At 37.1% G+C, this 11,943-nt stretch overlaps 1 protein-coding gene across 1 annotated transcript; it reads right to left on the bottom strand.

Moving 5' to 3' along the window:
- Positions 1 to 327: 327 nt before the first annotated feature.
- On the bottom strand, positions 328 to 11,598 carry LOC104235280 (F-box/LRR-repeat protein 15). The gene is made up of 17 exons (XM_009789000.2): positions 10,685 to 11,598; positions 9,355 to 9,535; positions 9,119 to 9,251; positions 8,170 to 8,269; positions 7,894 to 8,091; positions 7,549 to 7,819; positions 7,368 to 7,466; positions 7,189 to 7,277; positions 6,980 to 7,079; positions 6,716 to 6,886; positions 4,673 to 4,825; positions 4,340 to 4,500; positions 4,057 to 4,255; positions 2,459 to 2,922; positions 2,292 to 2,355; positions 775 to 861; positions 328 to 693 (listed from the first exon to the last, which is right to left on the bottom strand). The coding sequence occupies exons 1-17, from the start codon at positions 11,095 to 11,097 to the stop codon at positions 613 to 615; spliced, it is 2,964 nt and encodes a 987-aa protein (XP_009787302.1). The 5' UTR covers positions 11,098 to 11,598; the 3' UTR covers positions 328 to 612.
- Between the last annotated feature and the right edge of the window lie 345 nt (positions 11,599 to 11,943).

The following is an 11,943-nucleotide window of genomic DNA, read 5'->3' as shown; positions in this document are numbered from 1 at the left end:
TTTTTCCGGTTTGACTCGGATTATCGGGTTGGTGCAGCTTGTCGATTTCCTTTGTACACCCCTACTTCCTGATTACATGGCAACAACTTTACCAATTACGTCAAGACTCCCCTTCAGGTTGGGTTGGACTAATTTACTATGAACTGAAATGGAAAGTAAATGTGACCTAAATCGATGGTAGACGGGGAGGCAAGTACGACACTCTTCTGAAAAAAGAGTTAGTTTTCATTTCTGCAAAAACAGTTGAAAACACTTTTTCAAGAGCTACTACATTTTAAATTTTTTCAAACAAGTGCGACCGAAAGAGCGCCTTGCGTACGACCACTATTAGTTAATTCATATTTCATCCATACCATCATAACAAGTTTTACATTTATTTATAACCCTTCTCTTTCCTTGGGCTGGCACTGAAGTTGCGTCTATTGCGTTAACCAAAACATACAATGCGAAAGCCAATGCCAAAAACATGTGGCATTCTTATGTTTACAGCTCGTTGTGCATTCAGCAACCACAATAATATAAATAGTTAACTATACATAAAATATAAACCTCTGTAGTTATACATGTTGCTGAATTACCCGTCAACACAAACATATCCAATATTTCATTGCCTCACGATGGGACTAAGCTGCTAAAGATGCGTTTTAAGCTGGGACATGCAGCACGTAACCTCCCCATGCTCGGTGGGCAAATCTGTTAAAAGTGGCAAAAGGACCATGAGCATATAATAAACCAATATGGGGCATATTCCTAGCATCCAAAAATATCCCTTACCTTGGGACAAAAGCGTACATCCAGTGTCTCAAGCATGGTACATCGTGAAATTGCAGCTTCAACAGCTTCCTCGTCAATGTTGCAGGACTATACAGCAACAAAACAAAAGTCAGGAACACCTCGGCAGCACAATTGCATCACAAAGTGTTTCAGGCAACCAGGAACTGTTTAGACACTATAGAAAGAATAGCAGTCGATTTCACGAGCACTACACTAAAAAGTGATATGAAAAGGTAAAAGGAGGGAAGCCTGAAATGTGTCACTTATAGAAGTAAAATAAGAGAAAGTACACAGAGATTCCTAGGCAAGCAGAACCTTCTTCTAAAGAAGAACTAGAGGTGGCAAAATGGTTAAAAGAAAACAGTTATCCACCCATATTATCAATCAAAAAATGGGTTGGATAATGAACCATTTAAAAACATGTCGAATATGGATAAAGAACCATATTATTCACTTAGAAAATGGTTAACCAAATGGATAACTAATGTGTTTAACTTTTACATTTGTAAAGCTTCAAATAGGGATTCCTCAAGTTTGGAAGGCTAGGAATTCTTTTATAAGTGATCATATTTAAGAAGCCATGGATAATATGGACCGCCGGATAAACCTGTTTTTTATCCGTCTCAAATACCGGTCGGGTCGGATAATTTATCCGTTTTTTAAATTTCCCGTTTTGACCCGCTCATATCCGACGTGACCTGCCTATTTGCCACCCCTAAGAACAACTAAGACACTAAAATCTTTTATATCTCCTGCCGAGGAATGGTGCAAGACACCCCCAACAATTATGACAAGTCCCAGAATCAAGTTATAGCATAAATTTTACCCAAAGCACATCATGCTCCAGGAAAGAGGGGCAAGATGCTTCAAAAATACGCATGCCACCCCCTAAGAGTACCTCAAATTTTAATTCCAAAATTTGAAATTTTCGATAACCCATCCCCATGAATGCCCAGGAGGACCATGAAGAGTACTACGAATACTTGTATTTTAGTAGGCCAGTGAGTTATTTTTGAGCATTCATTAGAGAATATGCAGCTTGATGACGGATCTTTGGAGAAGGAGGAAAAGAAAGTGGTTCCTAGAAGATTGTACGCCACCATTGTGTCAATGTTGAACGCTAACCTCGATGGCAAATTTATGTGAGGTTAATCACATGAGTATTTTAATGCAGAGTTTAACATAGCAAGTCAAAACAAGATCAAAGCATGAAACAAGTTTGCATTTTCTTCATATTTGAAGAAACACTTGAGTTCTTTACCAAAAAAAGAACATGCAAGTCAACTGAACAAACAAAAAGAAGCGTGCCGGCATTTAGCAAATATTAAAACAAACTAATTTCATAGATTGCTATCAGATCCAATTATACGATCTCATCTACAAAACTTTACTTAGAAGCAAAAGCACCTGATACGAAATGATAAAGACCAACTAGAAAGAACATTTTTTGCAGCAACGCTGCTGCTACAACTAAAACAACCAGCAAAGGATATGCCAAATTGAAGATGTAAGAATACCTGAAGAAAGAGGCTACTCAATCTTGGACATTCCAGTTGCAACGATTCCAGTGAACAACAGTTGCTGAACAAGAGAACATAATTCATTAGAAGTTACAACTTTGATTATGAAAACAAAATTGTTGATATCAAACTAACCTATGAAGTCCTATTGCTAAAGAACATACCTCAAATTGAGAAAGCACAGGTTGTAACAAGCTATATCAACCTCCTTCAAATTCGCAGACAGGGAAAGGTTTAATGATGACAAAAGGAAACCTTGTGCCATCGGAATAACCACCTTTTTTATATTTGGGCAACCTACACAATTTAGGTTCTCTAGCAAACGCTTTGGTTGTTCATTTGGAAAATGTTGTTCTACCAAGGAAGATCCATGAGGTGCTATACCAACACTGGGTATACGCGACCGTTGGTCACCAGTAAATCCCCAGTTCAAATCATGCATATTAACACATCCATTCAAGCTGACATGAGTCAAATGTGTGCAGCAAGCAAGCAATTCCTCAATGGCTGATTGGCACAGCGTCCCATATGACAAATCCAACTCACAAAGGGCTGGGAGAGCATTGTCTTTGTAAAGAGGTTCCAAAGATGTATCGGTGAGATACTTGCATGCTTGCAATTTTAGGACCTAGAACAGAGCAAATAGATAAGCTTAGAAAGGGGGGAAATGCAGTAAGCAAAAGACCATGAACGTACCATACAGATGCAAACAAACATAATCCCAAAAGCAGTAGGAACTAAGAAGGCAGTGTACAGTGCAGCCAGAAAGAGATATACGCACAATTGTGGTGTTAAAATACATCACAGAAAATTTCAGATTGAAAATGCACCTAAAAAAAATTGAAATACAGTCAAACCTCTCTATAACAGCGCCATTTGTTATGAGATTTTTTAGCTTTTATAGCGAATGGTTGTTATACACCTATAACAACATTTGACGTTTAAATAATTTTTAGCTGTTATAGATAAAACTTATCCAAAACTCAATTATTTTTCTTTTTTTAATGTTACATATAAAAAATAAGAAAATTATTCAAATTTGGTAATTGGTAAATAAACTTTTTTATAAGAGTATCTTGTCCTCCTAGACCCCATTTATGAGAATATACTGGGTTCGTTGTTGTTATCTTGTCCTGAAAAATTAAGCTTTTGCTTCTGCTTCTAGTTAATGAGAAGCTTCAAATTTGAAGCTTTTCGCCACAGCAGGAAAAAAACTTCTGGTACTGAAAATCAATTTTTTTCCTAGAAGATTGTCACCACCTTTAACTTCTAAGAAGTACTCGTTTAAAATAAAAAGAATGCTTGTAGTCTCTAAAAAACATGGCCAAAGAGACAACAATTAAGTTCTTATTGTCATAATTGAATCAGTTTTGCTGAAGTGACCTATTTGATCATTCAGAACTGATTTGCGTATTGTTACTTGCATCCATGCGTTCAGCTTTTGCCGCAATTGGAAAAAAGGGAGAAGACAGGTATAGAAAAAGGAAACGGGGAGACTGAGTAAAGTAGGATTGGCTTATGACCCAGTGTTCATCGCATCGTGACATGAGTAAATTTTGTAGTAGGTATTTGAGCTTCCCAAACTTAACCCAACCAATCCATTTAACACCCATAAAGAAAAGGGATAGGAAAGCGGCCTTAAATCTACAAGATGAATAAATAGGCATACTTTTTTCAACAAAAATCGAGCATGTCATATCAAGTTCATCTAAACTAAGCACTGTGATGGAGAAAGTGATAATACTTAGATGGAAGAAGTTACCTTTAATCGCAAGCATGATTCATAAACAGGCTGCAAGTTAACCAAAAATGTGTAGGATAGATCAAGGTAGGTCAAGTTTGGGAGGGAATGCAAAGAGAGCAGTCCATCACAGCCAACAGATGGACATGACATTAGTATTAATGACTCGATAAGGGGGCATGATGAGGTCGTGGCAGATAAACAGTCATCCTTGAGTTGGCTGCATATATGGAAAGACATTAATCAGACGTGAAAAAAAACTGAACAAATATACATGTGTGACAGGTGAAACAAAGTAAGCAACCTGCAGAATGAAGCATCAAAAGAGGTCAAGAGAGGGCAATTAATGGATGCTTCAGATAGCACACCACAGCCCTTCAGCTCAAGTGAAGCCATTTGTGGAGCTTCGATATTGAGCACACTCATTTTGGGGCATATACCGAGATTAAGTGACCGAAGACCAACCTGCAATACGAAAATGCATTCATCAACTTCTTGGGAGGAAATAGAAATAAAAAAGCATAGTAAAAATCATAAAACTATAAGGTAAACATACAACTCCATCTCAAACCCAGATAGGATGCAAAACAAAAGAACAAATGATATTGAGGCTAAAAAGAAGCCTAAGGTCACTTACTGGGGAAAAAGATGCTATTTCAAGATGATCACAACCATCTAAAGAGACTTGCTCAAGATAAGAGCACCTGAGTTGAAGAGAAATTAAAGCACGGCAACCAGCAAGTGAGAGAGAAACCAAAGAAGTGCTGCAGAAAGCCACAGCTGTCAAGCTCTGAACAAAGGGAGAACCACAATTAGATTTAGACCGTAATAATGCATACAAGTTTTTCAAAAAGAAAAAGGAAAAAGGTGAAGTTGAATAGGCAAAAATATATCATTATTTTCTTCCAATATCAAAACAAAAAAATATATTTTCTTTTCCAAATAGGTGGTAGCCAAAAGAAAGAAAAAAGAGCACAGAGAAGCTGAATGCTGCATTACGTTAGGAGTTTAGAGACGTATCGAGGGACCGAGGGGGGAAGAAAAGATCTCAAAGCATTTCATTAGACGTAATTAAAAAATGTATGAATGCTTTCATGTGGCCAATCCAGGATAGCTCAATAAACTCTCCTCTAGAAATTGGTTTTCTTGAGCCTCAATTATAGCTTTAATTGATTCACAACTTTAACACCACCAACAAAGCAACCAACTTCTATCGGGGTGGGTTGGGGTTTTTTTGTGTGTGTGTGGTGTGGGTGGGTGTGTGTGGTGTGGGTGGGTGTGTGTGGTGTCCACATTTACTTGACTCACTATACTTTTCTCTGAGCACTTTATTTTATCCTTTCCTTTAGATGGAATGCTCATGTTTACTAGAACCCATACTAAAACCGCGGAATCTCTCCTTTCCTCCCACTCGCTCCCCTTTTTACTGGAGGGGGTTAAGCTGAAATACACTCCCCCCCCCCCCCTTTCCCGTGAGGTGGGGGTTTTAAGTGTTAATTCTTTTTTTTTGATAGACCCACTATGGTCCGGTCCTTCTGCAAACCCTCTGCATAGCGGGAGTTTAGTGCACGAGGCTGCCCAACTTCGGTGAGTTATTGCAAACAAGACAAATTGTATAAAGCACAACCAGATGACACACCATTCAGTACACTAAGATTTTTTATTGTTTCTGACATGATTCAAATGGATATAAACATTCAAGAGACACGAGTATCATCTTTATGATTACTCATTAAAAATACTGGTAATCAATTGTTGGAATTTTCAGTACTGAATTTATATACTTGGAAAATATGCACGTTATTAATTCCTACGTTTCTTAAGAAAAGAATAAAATGGTACTATATGATTATAGGACCATAACTACATTGACAAAGGTGAGGACGAAGGTAAGCTCTCATTTAAAAATATGTGTGATGCAAGATCAAGAAAGGCCAAGAATCCAAGAAATTCAAGAAGTACAAGAATCCATTCAAGATTAGGATTTCTTTTCCTTAAACATTTGGATTTCTTATTTCTTGTTTCCTAGTAATTTGATTCTTGTTTTAGTAGGATTAGATTTGTAGTTCTAGTCAAGTAGGATTGTTAGTTAGTATTCCGTTCCTACTAGAATTGTTTTACCTATTTTAGTTTGGATAGGTTTTTCTTAACCTTATTGTTATTCTAGTTTAATTAGGATTAGTTTCCCTAACCTCATCAATTTTACCCATTGTAAGGCCAATTTAAAGGGCTCAATATGCTGAAAATAAACATTGGTGATTAGTTTTTCAAATCTCTTGCTTCAAAAGCGTGATTTATCTTTTATTTCACTCTTCTTTCTTTATTTAACGCTTCTTGCAATCTTGCAGGATTGAGGAACGAGTGGTTAAGGCTATTTCATCTTACATTCTTCTCACGTGAGTTTGAAGAATGCTTTCGCGAGTTTTGTTAAACAATTTGGCAGAATGCTTTGGTTTATTCTCTTCTTTGTGCTTGAGAGGTGCAACACCTTGAGAGTACATCAATATGTGCATAAAAATCAGCGGCCAAGATTTTGTTAAACCGCCTTTCATTGTCAAGCAAAACTAAGTAGAGATACATATATGTTGGTAATAGATGTAGAAAATCATGTTCAGTAGCACCTCCTCTAGTTAACAACCAAGCATGCACAAGTTTAAAACGAACTACTAAAATTGCTAACCTCGCAATTATCTAGAATTAAGGATTTAAGCACAGGACAGCCACCACCATCGCTGAAAACTTCACAGATAGAATTGGTGAGCGATTCGCACTCAGTAAGGTCTACTTCTAGCAAATTCAGGCACTGCAATGTAATTGTTGTCAAGCTTTCTTGCTTCTGCAAAACTAATTTCTGTGGAATGATAAAGGAGAGAACCATTATCCCATGACTAATGTTAGTCAATAAATTAAAGTGATAAGATAAAATATCTAGGAAGAGACTTACTTTGAGTGCACTTGAAGTTATATTGATTCGTTGGAGCAGTGGGCAATTAGAAACAGTAATTGATGATAACATGCCACTATGCAAGTTGAGGTCAATAAACCTGTCTCAATTTAAACAGAAAGTTAGTGCCCAAAGGAGTGACAGAAGTTAAGGCTTGGAGAAAAAAATTCCTGACACTGGACATGGAAAAAACAAAGATATTATCATACTTGCGACAATGTACGAGTCTGATGTTCTGAAGGCGAGGAAGATCCAAGGACACTGATGTTAATAAACTGCAATTATCAAGCTCTAGAACCTGAAAAGCAGTGAAATTCACATATGAGGTTTAAGGACTCTTGAACACAGCATGGTTACCAGTATGAAAAGTGTGAGGAAAGACTCAAACCTCTAACATATAGCTATGGGCTATGGCAGCCATGGAAGCTGATGTTATGCCCTCACAACTGTGAAGCTTGAGAACAGTCAACATAACCAGCCTCACAGACTTCAACAAGGAACAAGTGTCAGCATAAACCAACTACGTCAATTTCAGGTACTACATAAATTTAATGAACATCAGAACCGACCTCAAGAGAAATGTTAGGGCAGTATGAAGCATCTAGAACTCGAAGACTTGCACAAGTTTGAGCTATTTCTCGCAGTGTTTCATCACTAACACATGAACAATTTGACATATCCAAAGACTCTAAAAGAGGGCATGCTGTTGCTGCTGAGCGAATAGCGGCATCTGAAAGCTTGTGACATGAAGCTATATCAAGGTCATGTAAAAGTGGGCAATTAAGCACGGCATGTGGCATGCTACTGCGCTTGAGTGACAACGTTTCAAGCTGCGGACACCTGTAAGAATAACAGTTAAGCACAACTCGGCACCAACTACATTGATAGTATAACATGGTCTATTAACATTTTACCTGACAGAAACTCGAAGCACACGACACTTCACGAGCTGCAGAAGACGCAATCTGTCATGATAAATAGGTATCTCCTGAATACCATTTCCAAGAGTAGCATCATTAACAGTCAAGCTCTTCAACATATGGCAGTCCGTTAAGGCCTGGAAAAATGTTTCTCCCAGCTGACCTCTACCCAAAGTCAGAGCTTCAAGATTTCTGGAAACAATGAGATGTATCAGATTAGTCACTTACGGTGATCCATAAAGTAGTGCCAACAACATAAAAACCAATTACCTTAATGAGGAAACCGCTTTCATTGCTAGTGGATGAATATTAAGAGTTCCATATAAATTAACAGCTGTTGCATTTGGGTATCGTCGACACATATCCTCAACTGTCATCAAAACAGTCATCAACTCTTTTTGATACGTGAAAGAAACAACCACAAATTATATCTTGTGTAAGCACACAGATAGCAAGAAGCTGTTATTGATTGAAACATAATTTGATGTAAAGGTATCTTAGCAGTGTGCAAAGTTGCTAACTTCAAGTTTTCAACTGAGAACAACTTCCTAACAGAATAAATTACATAAACAAAATAAGAGGGTAATCACTCAACTAGACATGTTCTCTCACTTCTCACATCACATTACAGAATATCATTCATAACCCACCTGGAAGGAAACCCTTATTCTATTAATTGCTAATATTTGGCAATCTCTTATTCTAGCGCTGAGCTCTATTAACCAGCTAAGGACGCATCAGCTTTTTGGTTAGGTATTGATAAGTTCTGCCTGCCCTTTTCAATCAACAAAGACTAAAATCTGAAGTAATGACAGTTCCAACATCTGGTGATCTTCAATAATAGAGAGATATTCAGATGCATGGTCAGGTTTATGAGTAATGTAAGACACAAACATCTCTCCCAATCTCTTGCATTTTTTCTTGCCAATAATCAAACCAAATAATCAATTGCTCAAGATCATCTAAGAGACAAGGGAGTTTTCAGGCCTAGGTTAAAGTATGATCTGCTTTTCTCTGTATCACCATACAACAACTTTATCTTCAGAGTTTCAGTCCTCAATCCCAAGTATGATGAAGATGGTTAAAAGTTCTATAATTGCTTGAGCCAGAATAATCAAATTATATTTGTGCATACAGTTTCATGATAACATGAATCAAACCGTTGGGGGAAAAAAAGAACAGCATGTCAGCATTTATTACCAGGGTAAAAGATACTCACATTGATCTGAGGAAATCTGCTTGTTCTCAAAATTGAGATACCGCCAAAAATCTTCATGAGAGCTAGCTGCTCTCCACTGCCTACAAACACTTGCAGCTCGACAGAGATCAATATGGTCCAAGAAAGAGAATACCTAGCAGCACATGGGACGTATATTCCTTAATCAGAAACTTAGTGGTAATAAACAATTGTTTAAGCAGCTCGGATGGAACAGATGCCAGGCAACTAGGAAATACCATATGCAACAAGTCATCAGTAAGATCCATCCGCACATCTAAATCCTCCATTTTTGAGATGCCAATATCTTTCCCCTTATCATCTGTAGCATCAAGAAAGTTGGACAAACTCATATCTCCACCACCCTCGTTCATAGGACAAAGGTAACTCGTCTCCTGCAACAAGTGGTTGTCCCAATCCCTGCAAGAATACCAATAAACCAGTCTTTATACAAGCAAAGCTATGAATTTGTTTCAAAGTTCAAACCAGTCATCCAAATTGTATTTTGGCTCAGCCACTTCCATTGAAAATATCCCCAAACACAAAGAAACGGGGAGATCACTAATGGCAGAATTTAGATCTCTGTATCTCTTTATTTCAAAATAAGCACATAAGCTAATCATAAAAACAGGGTACCATTTTCAGGATGTAACAATCTTTAGCCTTCATTAAGGAGGTCCGCGTCAGATATACTTGCTAAACGAAAATTCAAAAGAACCTCAAATTTAGAAATACTTATTTCAGATTAAGTTTATACTCGAGGTTTTGACCAAGGACTCTGTGTAACATAACTCGCTATTATATAAGAAGCTTGTTAAACTTCCCTTTAAGTTAGCACAAAAAACTGTGACGACCACAAATGATCGCTCCCACAAACCCCACTAACACAGAAAAATATAAATTAGTAAAATGACCTTTTTTAAACCTAAAGGCATGTTAGCTCACTTGGCATCATCAAGGAATGCAGCAGAATATAAGAGCTTTGAGTGAAAAAGCACTTCTTCGAGTATTTTTTTTTTTTTTGATGAAGTGATAACATGTCTTCGAATATTTGGAAAATACTTAATAATAGTGTGGCAAAAAAGTATGTTATCACAAACTCATTTTTTTAGCTTTACGCCTGAATTTAGGCCTCACTTCAAATGACAATTTGTCTATTATCAAATTAAAGAGCTAAATTTTACTTTGCATTTTGAAATTCCATAATATAAGTAGTTTTAGAAATAATTCTACCAAATATTAAATAAAATGCTTTTAAAAAATTTCTATAGTGTTATATTCTTTCTCCTAGAACATCTATGCTAAAATGTACTTTCTCCATAACTAAGTGAACTCGAAAGTCGAAACAGGCTTGACTTTAATTACAACTGTATATAACAACCCAAAAGCGTGCATTTGAGGGACTCTTGAGTGACAGCAATTATCGAGCTGGCCCTATAACAACAACTACGCCTAGTTGTTATTCATTCTCTATTTTGGCCGATTTCACTCCAATATTCCATAATTTGACTAATTCAAACAAAAATAATAACAAAAGACAACAAATGAAGGCGCAGAAGCAGGTCTTACAGCGAAAATGAGTTAACTTTGGGCCTTTTACTACAGGAATCACGATCAGGATCCTCTTTCTGCACTGTTGAGGACGAAGAAGCCTCTTCACTCAACCCTAAATTTAAATTAACATTCAACATTCTCTCACCACTGTAATTCCCATTCCTCGCCTCCACGTCACTGAGTAACCAGTTGATATCAAAATCAATCTCCTCATTCCTCCGGACACCAACATTATCCGCGCGTGGCCTCGACGCGCCGGCGCCGCCAACATCAACGCCGTCAAAAACCGCCCTCCAGTCAAATGCCGGGGTTTCATCCGGCGATTCCTCGCCGTTATTTCCCAAAATCGGGTCCCTCATACTCTTCTTGTAACCCTTGTTATTATATTCTTCTTCTTCACCGAAGCAAAAACAACACCAAATCCTCATACACACACTCACAACACACCAAAAAAGCGGGGAAAAACAAAGAAAACTCCAAATTTTATCAATTTGTGAAATTCACAAACCCTAGCTCACGATCCAACAATTCCCCCCCCCCCCCCAAAAAAAACATATTACACAAAGACCACTCCTTTTACACAAGAAATTACACAGATTACACAGTTGAGAATATCCAATGGATTTCTATTCAAGAATGAAGTAGCATAATACAAAAGATACACAATATGTAGGTACAGGTAGTGAGAGAAAGAAAACAGCAGTGCGAGAAGTGTAGAGAGAGAAAGAAAGAGATCTGATCGGATCTTTGAAGGATGGAAGGCTGGTAAATGGTGACGCTTTTTTGGGATTGAGCTTTGAAAAGATCGGCGGAAACGGAGATTTGTGGCAAACAAGAAAATATGAAGATTTGTAACTTTACTTTTTCTCTCTTATTATTATTCACTTTATCTCTCACAAATCAAATACTCCTATATGCTCCTATACAAATATGATAAGGTGAATTTATATAATCCTGTCCTTTTTCTTTTCTCACTGTGATATTTATGGTGAATTTTGGTTTAACTACTTAACCGTAATGGAGAAAACTTTCTTAAATTTAAATTAATTTTTAATATATATATTGCTAACATGCTAGCTCCTAAACGAATATAAAAGAGTTTATAGTGCAACATGTTTCTTCACTTAGGAGTAAAATGACAATTTTGTTTATTAATCAAGGAGTAGGAGAATTAATTCGGGTGTTTTGGATAAAGCAAAAATGAGTACCTTGCTAATTTACTAACATAGACTCTGTGTAGTATGTTCAAAATCATAGATTGTGGAGCATTTATG

Source organism: Nicotiana sylvestris, chromosome 8 (genome assembly GCF_000393655.2).
Source record: "Nicotiana sylvestris chromosome 8, ASM39365v2, whole genome shotgun sequence".
In the NCBI taxonomy this organism is placed as follows: Eukaryota; Viridiplantae; Streptophyta; class Magnoliopsida; order Solanales; family Solanaceae; genus Nicotiana; species Nicotiana sylvestris.
Note: the sequence above shows the minus strand (reverse complement) of the source record. Positions and strands in the feature narration are given on the sequence as shown.

What these genes read in the sequence shown, in the direction of transcription:
- LOC104235280 (XM_009789000.2), bottom strand. Translation starts at nt 11,097, where the DNA reads ATGAGGATTTGGTGTTGTTTTTGCTTCGGTGAAGAAGAAGAATATAAT. An exon ending in AAAGCGGTTTCCTCATTAAG is followed by an intron (nt 8,092 to 8,169) that starts GTAATTGGTTTT and finishes CATTGTTTCCAG; the next exon opens with AAATCTTGAAGCTCTGACTT. An exon ending in TAACTTCAAGTGCACTCAAA is followed by an intron (nt 6,887 to 6,979) that starts GTAAGTCTCTTC and finishes ATCATTCCACAG; the next exon opens with AAATTAGTTTTGCAGAAGCA.